General features: G+C 40.0%; 1 protein-coding gene across 1 annotated transcript in view; it reads right to left on the bottom strand.

Moving 5' to 3' along the window:
* Positions 1-14,882, bottom strand: part of AGO3 (argonaute RISC catalytic component 3) — a 119,684-nt gene extending 104,802 nt beyond the window's left edge. Inside the window, exon 1 of the mRNA XM_060019220.1 lies at positions 14,516-14,882. Within this exon, the coding sequence (XP_059875203.1) occupies positions 14,516-14,534 (19 nt within the window). The 5' untranslated portion in view covers positions 14,535-14,882. The remainder of the gene's footprint in view (positions 1-14,515) is intronic.
* Positions 14,883-19,533: the final 4,651 nt, after the last annotated feature.

Raw genomic sequence — 19,533 nt, 5'->3', positions numbered from 1 at the left:
AGTAATTATATTAATTACTTCAACTGAAGTATGGTCTCAAACCTGAGTTCAAATTCCAGATCTAATGACCAGGGGAAAGTCACAGCCTCTAAGACTCAGTTGCCTATTATTATTATTTTCACTTATATGTGGGATCTTTTTTTTTTTAACATCTTTATTGGAGTATAACTGCTTTACAATGGTGTGTTAGTTTCTGCTTTATAACAAAGTGAATCAGCTATATGTACACATATATCCCCATATCTCCTCCCTCTTGCGTCTCCCTCCCACCCTCCCTATCCCACCCCTCTAGGTGGTCACAAAGCACAGAGCTGATCTCCCTGTGCTATGCAGCTGCTTCCCACTAGCTATGTATTTTACATTTGGTAGTGTATTTTTTAAAATGATATTTAGACTGCACAACACAATGATTTGACATACCTGTGCACTGTGAAAAGATTCTCCCCATCAAGTTAATTAACTCATTCATCACTCCACATATTCACCTTTTTTGGGGGATGAGGGGGGACTTAGAACATTTAAGTTCTACTCTCTCAGCAAATTTCAATTATACAACAGAGTATTATCAACTATAGTCACTATGTTATACATTAGATCCTCAGACCTTATTTATTTTATAGCTCAAAGTTTGTACCCTTGTACCAACTTTTCCCAATTTCCCCCACTCCCTGGCAACCATTTTTCTACTGTTTCTGAGTTTGACTTTTTATTTTTAGATTCCACATATAAGTGATACCATGTAGTATTTGTCTTTGTCTTATTATACTTAGCATAGTGCCCTCCAGGCTCATCCATATTGTCAGAAATAACAGGATTCCCTTCTTTTTTTAAGGCTAAGTAATATTCCACTATGTGTATACGTGTGTGTGTGTGTGTGTGTGTGTATACACACATCACATTTTCTTGATTCATTCATCCGCTGATGGATACTTAAGACAGTCTCCATACCCTGGCTATTGTGAATGCTGCAATGAACATTAGAGTACAGATATCTCTTCAAGATAATGGTTTCGTTTCCTTCGGATATATACCCAGAAGTGGGATTGCTGGAATATATGGCAGCCCTATTCTTTTTTTTTTTTTAAATATTGGAGTATAGTTGATTAACAATGTTGTGTTAGCTTCACGTGAACAGTAAAGTGATTCAGTTATACATATACATGTGTCTATTTCTTTCAAATTCTTTCCCCATCTAGGTTATTACAGAATATTGCGCAGAGTTCCCTGTGCTATACAGTAGGTCCTTGTTGGTTATCTATTTTAATTACAGCGGTGTGTACATGTCAATCCCAAACTCCCAATCTATCTCTCCCCTCCACCCTTCCCCCCTGGTAAAGGAACATATGGTAGCTCTATTTTTAATTTCTTGAGGAACCTCCACACAGTTTTCCATTGTGGCCATACCAGTTTATGTTCCCACCAACAGTGTATAAGGCTTCTCTTTTCTCCACACTCACAACAGCATTTATCATCCTGTCTTTTTGATAAAAGTCATCCTAACAGGTATGAGGTTATATCTCACTGTGGTTTTGATTTGCATTTCCATGATGACTAGTGATGCTGAGCACCTTTTATGTACCAGTTGGCCATTTGTATGTCTTCTTTGGAAAAATGTCTATTCAGGTCCTTTGCCCATTTTATTTTTTTAATAAATTTATCTATCTAACTATCTATTTATTTATGGCTGCATTGGGTCTTCATTGTTGGGTCCTCGTTGCTGTGCGGGCTTTCTCTAGTTGCTGCGAGCGGGGGCTACTCTTCGTTGCGGTGAGCGGGCTTCTCATTGCAGTGGCTTCTCTTGTTGCAGAGCTCAGGCTCTAGGCACGTGGGCTTTAGTAGTTGCGGCACGCGGGCTCAGTAATTGTGGTTCGCGGGCCCTAGAGCACAGGCTCAGTAGTTGTGGTGCACAGGCCTAGCTGCTCCGCCCTTTGCCCATTTTTTAACTGAGTTGGTTTTTTTGCTACTGAGTTGTAAGAGTTTCTTGTATATTTTGGATACTAACCCTCTATCAGGTATGTGGTTTGCAAATATTTTCTCCCATTCTATAAGTTTCCTTTTAATTTTGCCAATGGTTTCCTTTGCTGAGCAGAAGCTTTTTAGTTTGATGGAGTCTCACCTCTTTATTTTTGCTTTTGTTGCCTTTGCTTTTGCTATTAAATTTTAAAAATCATTGCCAAGACCAATGTCAAGGAGCTCACGTGCTGTTTTCTTCTAGGAGTTTTATGGTTTCAGGTCTTCTGTTAAAGTCTTTGATCCATTTTAATTTCTATATATGGTATAAGTTGGGGTCTAGTTTCATTCTTTTGCATATGGCTATCCAGTTTACCCAACACCATTTATTAAAGAGACTATCCTTTCCCCATGTATAGTCTTTGCTCCTTTGTCAAAAACTAACTGACCATACATGCATGGGTTTATTTCTGGGCTCACATTGATCTATGTGCCTATTTTTATGCCAATACCACACTGTTTTGACATAACTTTATAATATAGTTTGAAATCAGGAAGTTTTCTTTGTTCATCCTTCTCAAGACTGCTTTAGCTATTGGGGGTCTTTTGTGGTTCCACATAAATTTTAGGATTGTTTTTTCTATTTCTGTAGAAAATGCCATTGCAATTTTTTTCTTTTTTTTTTTGTCATTGCAATTTTGATAGGGACTGCACTGAATCTGTAGATCACTTTGGGTAGTGTGGACATTTAAACAATATTAATTCTTCCAATCCATGAGCACAGGATATCTTTCCACATATTTGTGTCTTCTTTGATTGCTTTCATCAATGTCTTATAGTTTTCAATGTGTAGATCTTTGACTTTCTTTTTCTTTTTTTTTTTTTGGCGGTCTGCGGGCCTCTCACTGTTGTGGCCTCTCCCATTGCGGAGCACAGGCTCTGGACGCACGGGCTTATTGGCCATGGCTCATGGGCCCAGCCACTCCGCGGCATGTGGGATCTTCCCAGACCGGGGCACGAACCCGTGTCCCCTGCATTGGCAGGTGGACTCTCAACCACTGCGCCACCAGGGAAGCCCCTAGATCTTTGACTTTCTTGGTTAAATTTATTCATAAGCATTTTATTGTTTTTGATGCTACCATAAATGGGACTTTTAAAAAATTTATCTTTTTGATATTTAGTTGTTAGTGTATAGAAATGCAGTAGATTTTGGCTTTTTTGTTATAAATTTATTATTTATTTGGCTGCATCGGGTCTTAGTTGCGGCACGCAGGATCTTTGTTGAGGCATGTGGGATCTTTCGTTGAGGCATGTGGGATCTTTCGTTGTGTTGCATGGGCTTCTCTAGTTGTGGCACACAGGCTCCAGAGCATATGGACTCAGTAGTTGCAGCACGTGGGCTCTCTAGTTGTGGCACGTGGGCTCTAGAGCGCACGGACTCAGTAGTTGCGGCGCGCGGGCTCAGGTGCCCCACAGTATGTGGGATCTTAGTTCCCCGACCAGGGATCAAACCTGCGTCCTCTGCACTGGAAGGCGGATTCTTAACCACTGGACCACCAGGGAAGTCCAGAAATGCAATAGATTTTGTATATTGATTTTGTATCCCGCAACTCTACTAAATTCATTTATTACTTCTAATAGTTTTTCATGCAGTCTTTAGGGTTTTCTATATATAATAGCATGTCATCTGCAAATAGAGACAATTTTACTCCTTCCATTCCAATTCAGATGCCTTTTCTTTCTTTTTCCTGCCTAACTGTTCTGGCTAGGACTTCCAGCACTATTTGAATAAAAGTGTTGAGAGGAGGCTTCTTGTCTTGCTCCTGATCTCAGAGGAAAAGCTTTCAGCTTTTCACCACTGAGTAGGATACTAGCTGTGGGCTTTGTCATATACGGCCTCTCTTATGTTGAGGTACATTCAGTTACCTTATTTTAAAAATTAGATAAAATGACCTATACATTCTAGATGTGCCTGGCACAGAAGCCATTAAAAAAAGTAGTAGCTCTTCAATAAATATTAATATAAATAAACAGCTACAACATTTCACACAACTATGCTAAGTGAATTTCTCTGCATCAAGCACCTACTGTTTTATTTGGGGGAGCTACAGAGGGAAAGTGGCATATAGAATTTTTTCCTTCAGATAAATTTCAGAAAGAGACCTACCAGGTCAAAGGATAGGAACAGAAACATGTTTCTGACTCTTGGTATTTACTACCAAACTGGCATATAAATGCATTACTATCACCAGATTTCTCTCCTATGCCCTCTCTAGCATTAGGCATTAAAATTTTAAAAAACCTTTTATGTGTTTAAAAAAATAACTTTCTGCTGTTTTATTTACATGTGATGACTATCAAGATTGGCTTAATAATGTTTTATTTTTCTATAACCCCCATTCTCTTCTGAAATTCACTGCCCCCATAGACAATTTTTTAAAAATCAAAAACATAAAAAGTCATTTATCTATTCTATTTATTGAACAATTATTATGTTCGAGGTTTTATAGATACATGGATTAATTAATAAGTCAGTTACTTTGCTTAAGTAGTTCACAATATACTCGGGGATAACCCAAAATTATAACAACAATAACAGCTAACATGTATTGAGTATTATATATCTGATATACATTTGGTGACTTCTTACAACATAACTTTTGAGGCAGGTACTATACTATACTGAGGAAACTGAAGCACAAGGAGATTAAAAAACATGTTCACAGAAAGTGGCAAAGCTACAATTTGCAAACAGGCAGTCTGATTTCAGAGCCTGGGCTTTTAATCAGTACACTATACTACTACAAACTAACACGTGCTGAAAATCTATCATTCATTAAGTCATCCATTCATTGACTCGTAAATGTGTTCAAATATTTACTGTAGGGCTTCCCTGGTGCCGCAGTGGTTGAGAGTCCGCTTGCCGATGCAGGGGATGCGGGTTCGTGCCCCGGTCCGCGAAGATCCCACATGCCGCGAAGCGGCTGGGCCTGTGAGCCATGGCCGCTGAGCCTGCGCGTCCGGAGCCTGTGCTCCGCAACGGGAGAGGCCACAACAGTGAGAGGCCCTTGTATCACAAAAAACAAACAAACAAGCAAACAAAAACCACAAATATTTACTGTATCCTAAGTGCGAAACTTGTTCAAGTGAATAATTTTAATAATAACAATAAAGACCTGGTCCTCATGAAGGTTTTATAGGGGTGTGGGGCAGATTATATTGTATTTCTTTTTTGCCAATTAGGTAGTAATAACTGCTATAAAACAATAAGATAGGTTAGGGTTTCCCTGGTGACGCAGTGGTTAAGAATCCACCTGCCAATGCAGGGGACACGGGTTCGAGCCCTGCTCTGGGAAGATCCACATGCCGCGGAGCAACTAAGCCTGTGCACCACAACTACTGAGCCTGCGCTCTAGAGCCCGCAAGCCACAACTACTGAAGCCCGTGCACCTAGAGTCCGTGCTCTTCAACAAGAGAAGCCACCCAATGAGAAGCACGGGCACCGTAATGAAGAGTAGCCCCCACTCGCCACTTAGCCCACGCACAGCAACAAAGACCCAATGCAGCCAAAAATAAAAATAAATAAATAAATTTATTTTAAAAAAATAAGATAGGTTACGGGGATAGAAAATGTGTGTGTGGGGGGAGAGGTAGTTAGCCATATTAGATAGGTTTGTCAAAGAAGACCTCTTTGAAAAGGTGACAAGTAGGCATAAAACAGAAGTGAAAGAAAAAGTCATGTAGACAGCTGAAAGAGCATTCCAGGCAAGGAAAAATCAAGTATAAAGGAAAAAGCAGAAGTTTGCTTGGTGTTTGATGAACAGCAAGGAGACCACTGTGCCTGGAGCAGAGAGAACGGTAGGAAATGAGGTCAGAAAGATGCTGGGAGATCAGATCTTATAGGATTTGCAAGCCATGATGAGGTCTTTGGATTTTATTCTGAGACATGAGAAACCAACAAAGGGTTCTGAATCAAGAAGCATTATGATCTGACAAACTTTTTTTAAACAATCACTCTAGCTGCTGTATGAAAAATTATATGTAAAAGTACAAGCAGGGAGACCAGTTAGTAGGACAGTCGACTTTCCACGCAAAAGATAATGTTGGCTAGGGCAGGGGTGGTAGCAGCTATGGGAATGAGGTCACTGTGGAAAATATTTAGATGGTAGACCCAACGGGAACTGCTAATGGATTAGGTGTGGGGTATGAGAGAAAAGAGCCCTCAAAGCTTTTTGGTCTAAGCAACTAAAAGAATTGGAAATGCACTTACTGAGACAGGAAAGACTCAGGAATAATAGAAAGCTTTGAGAAGAAATCAAGAGGATTTTTAGGACATGTTAACGTCAAGGTTTCTGTACAAGTAGGCATCTAGTAGGCAGTTAGATGGGTGTGGAGTTCAAGGGAGAGGTCCAGGCTGGAAATGTAGCTATGAGTGCCCTTGGCATATTAGTGATATTTGAAACCACTGGACCAGAGGAGATCACCCTGACTGTGGCAGGATACAGAAGAATACTAATAAGCTCTGGGAAACTCCCAATGTTTAGAGATTGGGGAGATGAAGATGAAACAGCAAGGAAGCAGAAAAGTGATAGCCAATAAGGTTGGAGGAGGATCTGGAGAATGTGGTGGCCAGGAAGCCAAGTGGAAAAGGAATGTCCAGAAGGAAGCAAAGTAATCAAATGAAGTTGAAGAGACAAATAAAATTAAGATTTGGGAACTGACTACTGGGTTTAACAAATTCTTTGTTGACTTTGATAAAAGCAATTTCAGTGAAGTTCTAGGGACAAAAACCTGACTGCAGTAAGTTCAAAAAGAATACCCTGGGGTTCCCTGGTGGCGCAGTGGTTGAGAGTCCGCCTGCCGATGCCGGGAACACGGGTTTGTGCCCCTGTCCGGGAGGATCCCACATGCCGCGGAGTGGCTGGGACCGTGAGCCATGGCCGCTGAGTCTGCGCGTCTGGAGCCTGTCCTCCACAATGGGAGAGGCCACAACAGTGAGAGGCCCGCATGCCAGGGGGAAAAAAAAAAAAGAATACCCTGAGGGGACTTCCCTGGTGGTCCTGTGGTTAAGACTCCACACTTCCACTGCACGGGATGGGGGTTCGATCCCTGGTTGGATGGGGAACTAAGATCCCACATGCCTTGAATCTGATCAAGCTTTTTGGTCCTAGCAGTTTACAGTAAATTTAGAGAAACACGTTAAATTACACCATGAAGATGGAACCAGCAAAATCCAGACTGTGAGAAAGTCTAAAAGGACAAACAATCCATAAATAGTAGGGGGAAAGAGGATAGAAAACTTACAAATTAAGAGGCACTTAAAAGACATAATAATCATTCACAATGTGGGAAACTTATCTGGATCCTGACTCAAAAATGAAATAAATTTTAAAGAGGCAAATTGTTTAAAAAAAAAAAAGAATAATATCTGAGACAAGCTGAAATTTGAATACTGACTGAATATTTGATATAAAGGGTTATACTATTATTTTATGCTGTGATAATGGTACTGTGGCTTATTTAAAGAGTCCATAACTTTTTTTTTTTTTGGCTTCGCCTTGCAAGGTTCCCCAACCAGGGATTGAACTCGCTCCCCCTGCAGTGAAAGCATGGAGTCTTAACCACTGGACCACCAGGGAAGTCCCCCATATCTCTTATAGATGTACTTAGTAGATATTTATAAATAAAATATTATTATGTCTAGAATATGCTTCAAAAAATACAGGGGAGGGGAAAGTAGAACGGACATGACTGGACATGGGCGATGGGTACATGGGAGTTTATTATACAGTTCTGCATATACATCCTCAATTTTCTATAATAAAATGTCTTAAAAATTAGGAAGAGAGGAATGTCATTTCCTTTGCATACTGAATCTCTTTACTATACCATTATACAGATAAGGAAACTAAGATTAAGGAAGATTAAAAGCACTGCCCAAAGTCACAATTAATTTTTAATAGACTTTATTTTTTAGAGCAGTTGTGGGTTCACAGCAAAACTGAGCAGAAGGTAGAGATTGCCCATATGCCTCCTGCCCCCACATATGCACAGCCTCCCCGAATATCAACATCCCCACACCAGAGTGGTACATTTGTTACAATCGATGAACCTACAACGACACATCGTTACCATGTTAATTTGAGAGCCAGGATTTGTTTCCAAAACCCATGCTTTCTACACTATATTACACTGACGATTTTTTTCTCCATTATTGTTATTTTCCCTCATGCTTTTTATACAAACTGGTAAAAACCAAAATTCTGTTTCATGAATAAGCAATGTAACAGAACTCTACTGTAACTGACCATAAAATCATCAAATTTAAGTATACAAAATATTTTAATGTAAATTACTGGAAGAAATAATTCTGTCAATACAACAAATTATACTTCCAGAGAGGCATATTTTAGTTATTTAACAAATACATATATTGCCCAATAGAGTTGAAAATGTAATTACACAGAAATAAAAAGCACTATCTGGCATTTCTACTTCAAACTTTTCTTTTAGTAGCTACAGCAAGTACTGGCTAATAACAACTAACCATGTTAAACTTCAAACAAAAAACCATACATTTTCAAAGCATATGTGCGTGTTGTTCACTGACCTAACAATCTAACATGTACTAGTGAGTCCAAAGCTAAATTACAGTCTATAGTAAATGTGATTGATGAAAATAAGCAATGAATAAATAAGAATCAACTACAGCACTACTACAGCCTATTACCAAATTGTGGATTTTCACTGGGAACTTTTGCTTTGATATTCATGGGATACCTCGTTTCAACCATTCTACTTCTAGGAATTTATCCTAAAGCAATCACTGGATCACTATACAAAGATGTATATATTAGGATAATTACCAAAGTTTTAGTTATAATTTTATAAAAAACTGGAAAGAAATCTAATCCACCATCAATGACACTAATTAATAATATAAAATTAAATGCGGGAATTCCCTGGCAGTCCAGTGGTTAGAACTTTGTGCTTTCACTGCCAAGGGCCTGGGTTCAATCCCTGCTCTGAGAACTAAGATCCCACAAGCCATGCAGTGCAGCAAAAAAATAAATAAATAAAATAAAAAATTTAAATGTTATGTACTCAGTAAAAATTATTATGTTGCTATATTGCTACATAGATATAAGTAATGATAAAGAAAAATATCCATGATACAATATTGAGTAGAAAAAGCAGGTTAAAAACTATATGATGACAGATGGATGGACGTTTGAGAAGACATACAAGAAAAATTTGCAATGGTTTTATCTGGAGAATGGGATCATATTATTGTCATTTCTATTTTAGACTTTCCTATACTGTTTGCTTTTTTAAAAATAATAAACATGCATTTTTACAAGCAGGAAAAAATTTTTATTTTTGTTTTGAAAAAATAAATGTGTTGACCTCAAAATTTGACATAATTAAATGCCTCTGTTTACTAGTTAACTCCACAAGGCTAACTAGTAAACATCAGCATGAGATTTCAGTAACTTCTTATCTACTAAGTCTACATACTCATTCAGTGAACCTGTACAAACACAATGCACTTATATCAGATTACATTTATTATATTCACTGTAGCTAAATAATCACTCTAGAACATTCAGACTGTTGGGGGCTAAATTTCTCAGATGCACTATGGGGAACCATTATTTCAAAGCCATTTTTCCCCCTGGAAAACAAGTAGCCCACGCACTATGGAAATGCTTTGAGATTTATTTTATAATTAAAGTTTGGGTAGCTTTTGAAAAACTTTGATCACCCAAGCAAAAATTTAGAAAAATTTTGAGTAATTTTAGAGAATGCCACTTTTATGTTAAATACCCAGAGAGCAAGTCCTAATTTAGAAGCTATAAGTTTCTTCAAACAAACAAAAAAAAGGACTTCACTGCTAAGATATAAGCCTATTTTGCAATCTATTCTTCAACCTTTTTTAAAATTCAGAGATATATTAATGAACTTCTGTTGTAAGATTTAGAAATCAGTTAAAATATCAAATATTGGTAATGACTCAAAAATTGTATTATGTAAGCCTACAACCGAGAACACTTTCTTGCAAAAATGAAGAATATAAAAATATCCCATGACTATATCCTACAGATATCTTCTGATTTCTCAAGAACCTGATAATTTAGAAACAACAGAGGAATAACTGGCTGATTTAAAACAAGAATTCTTACAGATTATTTCATTAAACTAACATTCCAGACTAATGTACATAATTTATTGCAACCAAACCACAGAGAGCCCACATTTAAGATATAAGAGAAAGCATCAGTTGTGTAACAAGATTTTGCTAAATCTCAGTAGTCTTTTTTTTTTTTTAAAGCAATGGGTAGCCAAAGAAAATCATTAATATTAAAAACACAGATAATGGCAGAAAACTATAGAAACTCCAAATACAGAAAGGCTGTTCATGTATCCTAACAGCATAACCACTATGGTTGAAAAACCACACAATATTCTTTCTCACATCTGTTTTGTTAATGAGCCAAGAATGAGGGTCTATTGAGTATCCTAGACAACTGAATTAGAAGCAGGAATGTCTGGTGAATGCTGTTCATCACAACAAACCGAGACTAAACAGGTTTGGAAAGAATACTATTCTTAAATAAATTATCTTTTTAGCTTTACCTTCCTGAAAACAGATCACTTGCCTTTTCCTCCCATCCATTAAAACAAAAGAAAACCAAACCACACATAAATTACTTAAGATCCTAGTTTTAAGTATTATAAGAGGAAAAAAATTTTTTAGATTAACGAAATATAATATTTAATTCATCTTTCAGGTAGACCCTCAATTATTTTAAGACTATGGAAACCAGTGTGAAAAAAGATGGTTGTGATATAAAGCAATGTAGTATTCAATTAGAATCTAACAGTTTATGACAATTTGGCAAGAATTCTATCTCGAGCCAGGGTTTTTCCATATACAACATAGAACTTTTCCTGGAAATGTCCCCTTTACAGGGCCTCTGGCCTCTTTGCATACTTTCAGACCAGGCCTACAGAACCAAACAAATGCAATGTTCCCACTGGAGAATATAAATTAATTCTAAATTATCAACCTATTACATAAAATTCTCTGAAAGAGCAAATGTAGCACTTAGAAACTGTTTCATTCATTTTAACCACTTTCCTAAATAACTTCATTAAAAAAATTTTTTTTAATTAATACATTTATTAGCTTGGAAATTGGTTTAAAACTTTAAAGAGTGGTTATATCAGGGTGATGAAATCAAGGATAAGTTTTTAAAGTCTTCATCATGTTAATCGAATTATGTTTAAGGGTTTCATAGATGTTCTTTTTCCCGCTTTACTTTCAAGTCTTTGTTTAGAAGAAAAACGTTGTTTCTTGCCTCCTTTACAGTTTTCCCTCAGGGCTTTCCATCACTGTCAGAGAAATTAAATTCTAAAACAAAAATCAAAATAATCTTGCACATTTTTATAAGTCCCAATGCCAGTCAACAGCAATAAATACTAGGAAAAAAGTTATAATGGCCACTCCAGAGCAGCACTAGCTAAAAGTTAAGCGACAATAAAGTAGAAAAACCTTTTCCATGTTTATAATTCATGCCCTCTAGACAGAACAGCATTTTATCTTCTTCAAGACAAAAATCTACAAGTGAGAAAATCTATATAACAATAAAAACATTTCCCAAGGGATTAAAGAAATACTAAACTGAAAACCTAATGGCATTACATATTTTAGTACTTTGAATCCACAACTTTTATCCACCTCATTCAAATTGAGCTTCCACACATCCTTTGGAACTTGTTCTCAAATAACTTTTCTTGATTTTTATTATTAAAGAAACACAGAGTCCTAAAACAACTACATTCAAACAGGAATTCAAGAATATAACTAAGAAACATAGTCTATTCACTTTTGCAAGACTGTGTAAGACATCTACCAAACATGTCAAATCACTTTGCATTATTATTAATTTAAGGTAATAGAAAATGTTTTTCTTCCATTGGTAGGTAAGTACAATTCCTTCTGCCCTTAACAGTAGTCTGACTTTACCTAAAAATACAGACTAGAATAGTACAGTCCTAAAAAATAGCTACTCAGGAGAACTGATATCTTAATGAACGTTTCTGCTTCTTTTATTCCCACTTTATTTGGAATGAAAATATATATACTCTTAGTCCAGCTGTAATTAAAGCATAAAAAAATAGGGTTTCATCAGAAGTTCCTCTAACTAAGGAGTCACAGGCACAGATGCTAAACTATTGATTATTATTATTTAAAAACCAATTGTGCCTGCCAGCTTTTTGGTTAACACAGTACTAAATCACTACATTGTACAGGACATCCTTAAAAGATCACTTAAAATATTACATGCAAAAGGGAAGAATAGACAAATATTAACTTTTAGTGAAGAACGATTTGCCAAGAAACAATTATATAGAATTTGTATCTCTAGTCCTCTAATGTAAATAAATTTAAGTTTTCTATGTATCCACCTAACAATTAGAATTTAAAATATTTTGCCATAAGATGATTCCTGAGAATCTCCACACAAAAGAAAAACTTAGAACAAAATTGTAGAGCCAAGATCCAACACTGACTCAATAGACTATCAGAGAAAATATGCATCTAAAATTTTTTAAACCAAAATATGTATCTGTCAAGTTCTTGATTTTAGACTTAGTTGCACATTTTTCCCAATTATGCTTTCGATTTCACTTGCAGCATAACAATTACACGTCTCAGGAAGAATGAAAATTTTGGTTTTGATGACAATCTTAAGCCAAATTATACTTTATCTTCATCATTAAATTACAATCATGTATAAACTGCACTGAAGAATAAACTTTGTGTTTCACGATGTCCAAGCATATGGCTGACAAATCTAACTATACCTCCTCAGATGGGAGGACAGTTAAATAGGTATATATTTCAGCAACGGCCCATGCAAAAAGAAGTAAAACTTATCTATAGCTCAAGAATTCTTAGGAGCGTTTACTGAATCGTACTTGGTGAGTTGGACCCCTTGGCTAGGCAGTTTGACTTCAGAAGTATTTTCTAAGATGTTGCCCATATATTTGGGAATAATTTCACATGAAAAACCCAAAAAAGAAAAGAACCTTAAAAATTTTTGGAAATATCTTTAAAATTTTAGGATAAGTAGTAAAGTGTTTAACTTTCATGTTTGTTTTCCAGGCTCAACAACAGAACAGTTATGTAAAAATCACGTATAGCTCCCAAATCATCACATTCCCTAAACAGTGTATTAGAAAACTGGAAAACAAAAGCAAGACAGTTTCGGAAACCTACAAATCAATGATAAACAAACGAGAGTCTAAAGCTCTTCACAATCTAGACAAACCTTTCCCTTTTAAAGGAGACATGAAAAAAAAAAAAAGAGCATGCAAAAGAGACACGGTAAAAATTGATTAGAGAAAATTCCATATAATAAAACTTGTAATAAACCCTTCTCCCCAGCCCACCTCTACAATTCCTAAGGGCTTTTTGCATCTATTTGACAATTATACTCCTTAACGTAGTCAACAAAATCTTTAATATCATTATGTCACTGGTTTCTTTCATATAAGTTTTTCTTATCTCATATTCAGGTGCCTCTCAAATTGGCAAAATGAGATGTGAATTTCAGGGACTTGTGGTACTATTAGTAAGAAGACACCCGCCGCTTAATATTTTCATAATTAAGTTATAAAACTGTGACTGGCTGGATGAAGCAGACTTCCAAATTTAACATACCAAATATGATCATTTGGAAAGCAAATCGTTATGTAACACCTACTTTATGTCCTTCAATTAATTACAGACCGTAAAAAGTGCTTTTTCTTTTTTTAAGGTAAGTACTGCCCATGATGCAATTTTTTCTCAAGACTGTCATTTTTTCCCAAGGAAAGAAGCAGTTTTCTTAAATTCCAAATTTCCAAGAATATGACAGCCGATTCTCTAGGGAATATAGAATGAAAACATATATATATAGTCAGCAATTTTAAGATCTACCTCCTCACATCAGCAGTGATCCAGGCTGATACGACATTTCCAAGATCCTCAGGAACTATTATATGTACCACGCTGCCACAAACATAGATGAGAACTCGGGGATGGAAGAAATTCCATCTTGCATTTGACGTTGCACTAATACCTGTTTCAAACTTAATTCTCATCTGTTATCTTAATGCATCTTCACAACTACAGAAGGGAGATACATAAGGGAGAAGGCTGGCCACCCAGTGCCTCTACGGGACACACTACCCGATTAAAGAATACACACCCCGTTGTATCTTCAACTGGAGTAACAAAAAAGATGGCAAACCCTTCTAGACTCCGGGGAAAAAAGAGTAATATGGCCTAGGGAACCCCAAACTTCAACCCTTTGAGCAGTCTCTTCCCCGCAGTGTCATCGCCTACTCCGTGGCTCCAGGGAACTGCGGCGGGGCTGCGGGGAGGCGGAGGAAGGGCCGGGCGGGGGACCGAAGGGGGACGGCGCTCACCTCGCGCACCTGGGCCGGGGCGCAGGGAGCGACGATGCTCTGCGGTTACCCCCAACGGACGGACCAGCAGCTCTGACTCACTCACCTGCGGAGCCGATTTCCATTCATGGAGCTGGGGAGAATGCTTCCAGCGAGAAGGGCGCCCGCCACTGAGGGCAAGGAGGCGGCGCAGGGGTCGACGCGGCGCGACAGGAACCCTCACTCGGCCCCGAGGCGGGGTGGTGACGGCTTCTCCTCAGCAACCGCACTCCGAAAGCTCTCGTCAGGAAGAGCGGCCGTCGGGAGGCAGCGCGCAACTAGGAGAGAGGAAGAAGCGTGAGGCGAGAAGAGACGGGCTCCGTGCGGAACTTGCGTCGCCCGCGGCCGCCTACGATCCCAGTGCCCCTCCACGACTGCGGCGCCGCCGCCGACCTCCCCGGGGGCCGCCCCCGGAAGCCTGCTGGCGTCAGTTCCGCTGCCCGGGCTCTCGCCCGACATCCAAGCCTCGCCTCTCCGCCCTAACCGTGCGGACGCGACGTCTGTGCGGGCGCGGCCGGCGCGGAGGACGCAGGGGAGGTGTCGCGGAGCGGGCGCCGAGCCTGGGCGGGGCCTGGGGCGAGCGCGATGGGGTGCGGCCAACGGCCGCGAGCTGGGCGGGGCCTGCCCTCCCACGGCCCTCCGCCCGGCCCTCCGCCCGGCCCTCCGGCCGGCCCTCCGCCCGGCCGTGCCTGCTGGAGACAACCCCGAGGGGCTGGACTCCTCCCGCCACCTTGGTGCGGGACAGTGCCTGCCCGAGGCGAGGTCGCGGAGGGCGGCAAAGCTAACCTGGACAGGAGCCTTCGTGAAGCGTGGCTGGTCTGAGGTGCAGGACCAAGACCTGCAGCTGTGAAGGCCCTGGGCCAATCTTGTCCTGAGGAGAGGCCCCCTTCTTCTCGAGGCCCTCCCGCCACGCCCAGTTGGGACCGACCCACGCACCTCCTCCTCTGCAGGCGGTCAAGTGACCACCAGCAGTTAGTTGATCAAGCCTGTAGAGTTGCTTTGAGGACCATGTTTTTTTTGGGGGGGGGGGGAAATGTACAATATAACTTGGGGAAAGATTATGAAACAGGACTTGACACAAACATCAGTTCTTATAATTTCCATGTTAAAAACTCTTTAATAACGCCTGGTCACACCAGGACCCAAACTCCATCGCGGGGCCAGCTGTAGGCATAACGGGGCCCCTGCCTTTCCCCTCAAGCGAGACTCTTCCTCATCATGCGACAGCTATACTGGTCGGCCTCCCCTAACGGGGAAAGCGCTTTTCTATTAGACCTGGAGCCTCTCTGCTTCTGGTTCCCTTGGCCAGGAGCCCTCTCCTTCCTCTTCACACTCACCCCTTCCCCTCCGCCCCCCAACCGCTCTTCACACCTCAACTTAAGACATTTCAGATGCCTTTCCCGGACCTCCGATCTATAGTGAGGTACTCCTGTATACTATTACAGTATCTCCTTAAGAACCCCTCTCCCAATCTGCAATTTTTTTTTTTTTCCAATCTGCAATTTTTGTTCACTAGTTTATTGGGTGCCCCCTCCTCCACTAGAATGTAAGCTTTATAAGGTTATTAAGACCAGCACATTAGTATTTGTTGCCTGAAAGAAATGTGATACTATTTTATTCAGGTTGAGGAATGATTCATGATTTTTCCCTGTCTCTAAGTATCAGTAATGTTTAGACTTTTAACAATCAAAATACATTATTTTTTTAAAGCTTGGGACAAAGAGGAAAGGGGGGGAAAAATCCTATCTTTAGTTCCCCCCCTGTCACTGTGGGACTTGGATCAGTCACTTGAACCTCTGGGCTTCAGTTTCCTCACAGTTGTTGTGAAGTTAGGGAATGTACATAAAGCACCGAGAAAATCCTCCCTAAATGTTAGTGAGGGCATTTACTATTGTTATCATCTTAAAGCACTTATTAGATGCACCTACAGTAAACACTTAATGGATGGGATTCAAACCCATATCTGACTCCAATTCTGCCTCACTTCTTCCTTCCCATCCTTACCCCTTATACTTGAAAATGCCCTCCCCAATTTCAAACTATCAAATGTCACTAGATGAAACACTGTATCTTAAAAGTTATTTTCAATCTTTGACTCTACACAATCCAAGTCCTTAGCAGCATTCAACAGGGGTAAATAGAGTCTTTCACCCCTCAACCCCCTCAACTGGTTCCCTAAATGACTGCAAGCTTCTTGGCTTTGTTGACATGGATTTAACAGGATTGGGACCTTCTAATTCAGCCCAATTTAATAAATGTCAATGATCCCTTCCCATCTACCTCTGCTATCCGTGGACCCCACCTGTGAGCCCATTATGAAAGGCTCACGAATTGTAATATCACGAAGTAGGAAGGCAAAAAAGTTTGAATGATTCTGCCCAAAGCCAAGCTGTATGAGGCTCTCCCCTGACAACATGCACATCCTAGTTTTGGATAACCTCATTCCCAAATGAGTCTGCTCTTAAGGGTATGGTGCAGGGTCTTTGTGTATCTTAACTGTCATAGCCCCAGTGCCTAGAACAGTGCCTGTGCCTCGTACATAGCAGCATCCCATAAATATCTGTGGGGCAGGTGGATGGACCAATAAATAAGTGGGCTTCAAGAATGGCAACTCTGCCTTCATCCCTTGTGGTACTGGTTGCTCTCAGAAGGGAGAACTGTAAAATAGTACAGAAATCTTGGGGGCAAAGAAATCAGTGCCCTCTGAAAGTTGCATTCCAAGCTTCCTGTGCTAGAAAAACATCACTGGATGAGGAAAGCAACTGGATAGAACCCTTTCCTCTTGCATGGGCTGAAGTTAGCCGACTTGACACTTTGAAATCTCTTCTCCGAGACAAGCAATTTTTACACGGCAGAAAGGAAGCTACTTTGTACTGCAGCAGAACACAATATAAAACATACTGGCTTTAGGGACAGTCAGAGCTGACACTGAAGGCCCTCTGCTACTATCTGTGATTCTAGGAAAGACACTCTCTCTGAACATCACATTCCTCATCTGTAAAAACCAGAGTAGCTAGGTAGAGCAGACACTGCTTGATGCCTACCCAAGAGCCTTTTATCCCTTCTTGCCTAGCAAACATGATTTGTCTTTCTAATCCACATGACTCATAGGATAACTTGTAATTAATCTAAGCCACTCATGATGGATGATCTCATTTGCTTTGCCAATGACAGAATAGTGGGAAGATGACCCATTTCTAGCAAATGAGACGTTAGGCCAGATCTGCTGGGGCTTCCAGGGATTCCCTTTCTTTAAAATGAAACATTGGGAAAAATTAGTCCCTCTTCTGCTAGACTTTGTTCTGTCAGCATTTCCTTCCTGGAATTATAGCAGCCATCTTGGGATCCTGAGGTGAACTAGCATGAGGATAAAACAACACAAAGGATAGCAGAGCAAAAAGACTGCAAGAATCTGTTATGTTGATGTTATCATTGAGCCAGTGAATTATCCAACCTTGGAGCCATATGAAATCAGGACTTCTTGTCATGTGATAGTTTCCTTATTTAAGCCAATTTACTTGGGTTTTGCTATTGCAATTGAAGGTAACTGATAAACTACTTCACACGAATGCTATGAAGATACAACCAAATTATAATGGATACTGTACAGAACACCTAGCCAAGTACTTCAAAGTACCCAAAGTCCCTATTCCTTTTCCAGTTCACTTCCATTAACAACCCAAAAACCTGGCTAGGAGCTCCCACTGCCTCTTTTACAAGGCAAGTTCCTTGCCTTCAGAAGGTGGGGAAGGTCCCCAGAAAAGTTCCTCAAAATTTCTCTGTCCCAAAAAGACACTGCCAAGAGGACAGTGGTGAAGCTGCTGCAGTCTAGAATAAGAGGACAGTGTGTTCCTGCAGGGTAAGCCACAGTGGCCTAAAAAAATCTTGATACGGTATCCTGGGAAGGTAGTTGTGGTACTTAAATGGAGAGCTTCTAAATGCACCTCACCTCCAGCAAGTCCACTTTTCCAGCTCCTCAACACTGCTGCTTGAAAAGAGTGCTTCTGTCATGCTCTGTGCACTTTCTAAGCCTGCCAGGTCTCCTTAGCTTACAGCCAAAGGAATAAATATCTTGAAAACTAGGAAGAAAAATGGAGAGCTAATTTCCCAATTCGATGCTTCTTTACATTTAAGCAGTATAGACAGTAGTCTGAGGATGGCCCAGGCTCAGAACTTGAAAATATTCTTCTTTTTGCACTATAACCCTTTCCTTTAGCCACCAAACCCTAACTGCCATGTGATTCTGGGGTCTATTAAGCCAAGTGATACCCAACAAATACACAGCCTCATTCTACCCTAAAGGCACCTGACAGACAAGAATGTGCTACAGTATATGGTGCCAACTGACAGGGCAGAGGGAAGGCTGCTCAACCAATCCTGAAAAGGGATATCCAGGGGTGCTAGGACAAGCCTTAAATCAAACCTTGAGCTCTAGGACCAGATAAATCAGGCCTTGGGCTCCCACCATATTTTTCTCTTGAGTAGCAACCAACAGCCAAATGCTGAAATCTTTTTAACATCATTCATTTATGGCAATGAAATTTATAACCAAAATGTGGTATAATGATTATCTTCCCATTCGCTCTGCTAAACACTTTCTGCTTCATTAACGGTCAAAAATTTGTCTTGTTTCAACTGGGAAAAATCTCCTCCATGTTCCAGTTTGCTCTTCAAGTCCAACCAACCTCACTACTCCTTGCTGGTGAAAAGGAGCATGGGTCTGGCTGGCTTGCTTCCAAGCAAATCTGGCAGGGTAGCCACAGGTTAGCAATTTGAACACTTGGCCTCCAGAGAAATGCTAGGCCCACTTTTGTACATACTAACTGCCACTGAAATTTCTCACTGGGCCCTGTGCCAGAATCATTCTCTGTGCCATCTTCCCCCAATACACAGAAATAACAATAATCTAGGAGTACCAGGGAGGCATGCTGAACTTACATGCTTGACAACTGCACCAACAGTTTAAGGCACAAAATCATAGAACCTTGAAGCTGGGGTGAGAGTAAGAAAAGGTGATGATAATCTGGTTGTTTCTGCTTACCTGAAGATTCAGGAATACTGAGCCCATCCTGTAGACTCAGTATC

This window comes from Delphinus delphis, chromosome 1 (assembly GCF_949987515.2).
Source record: "Delphinus delphis chromosome 1, mDelDel1.2, whole genome shotgun sequence".
In the NCBI taxonomy this organism is placed as follows: Eukaryota; Metazoa; Chordata; class Mammalia; order Artiodactyla; family Delphinidae; genus Delphinus; species Delphinus delphis.
The sequence above is the reverse complement of the archived record's forward strand: the minus strand, read 5'-3'. Positions and strand labels throughout refer to the sequence as shown.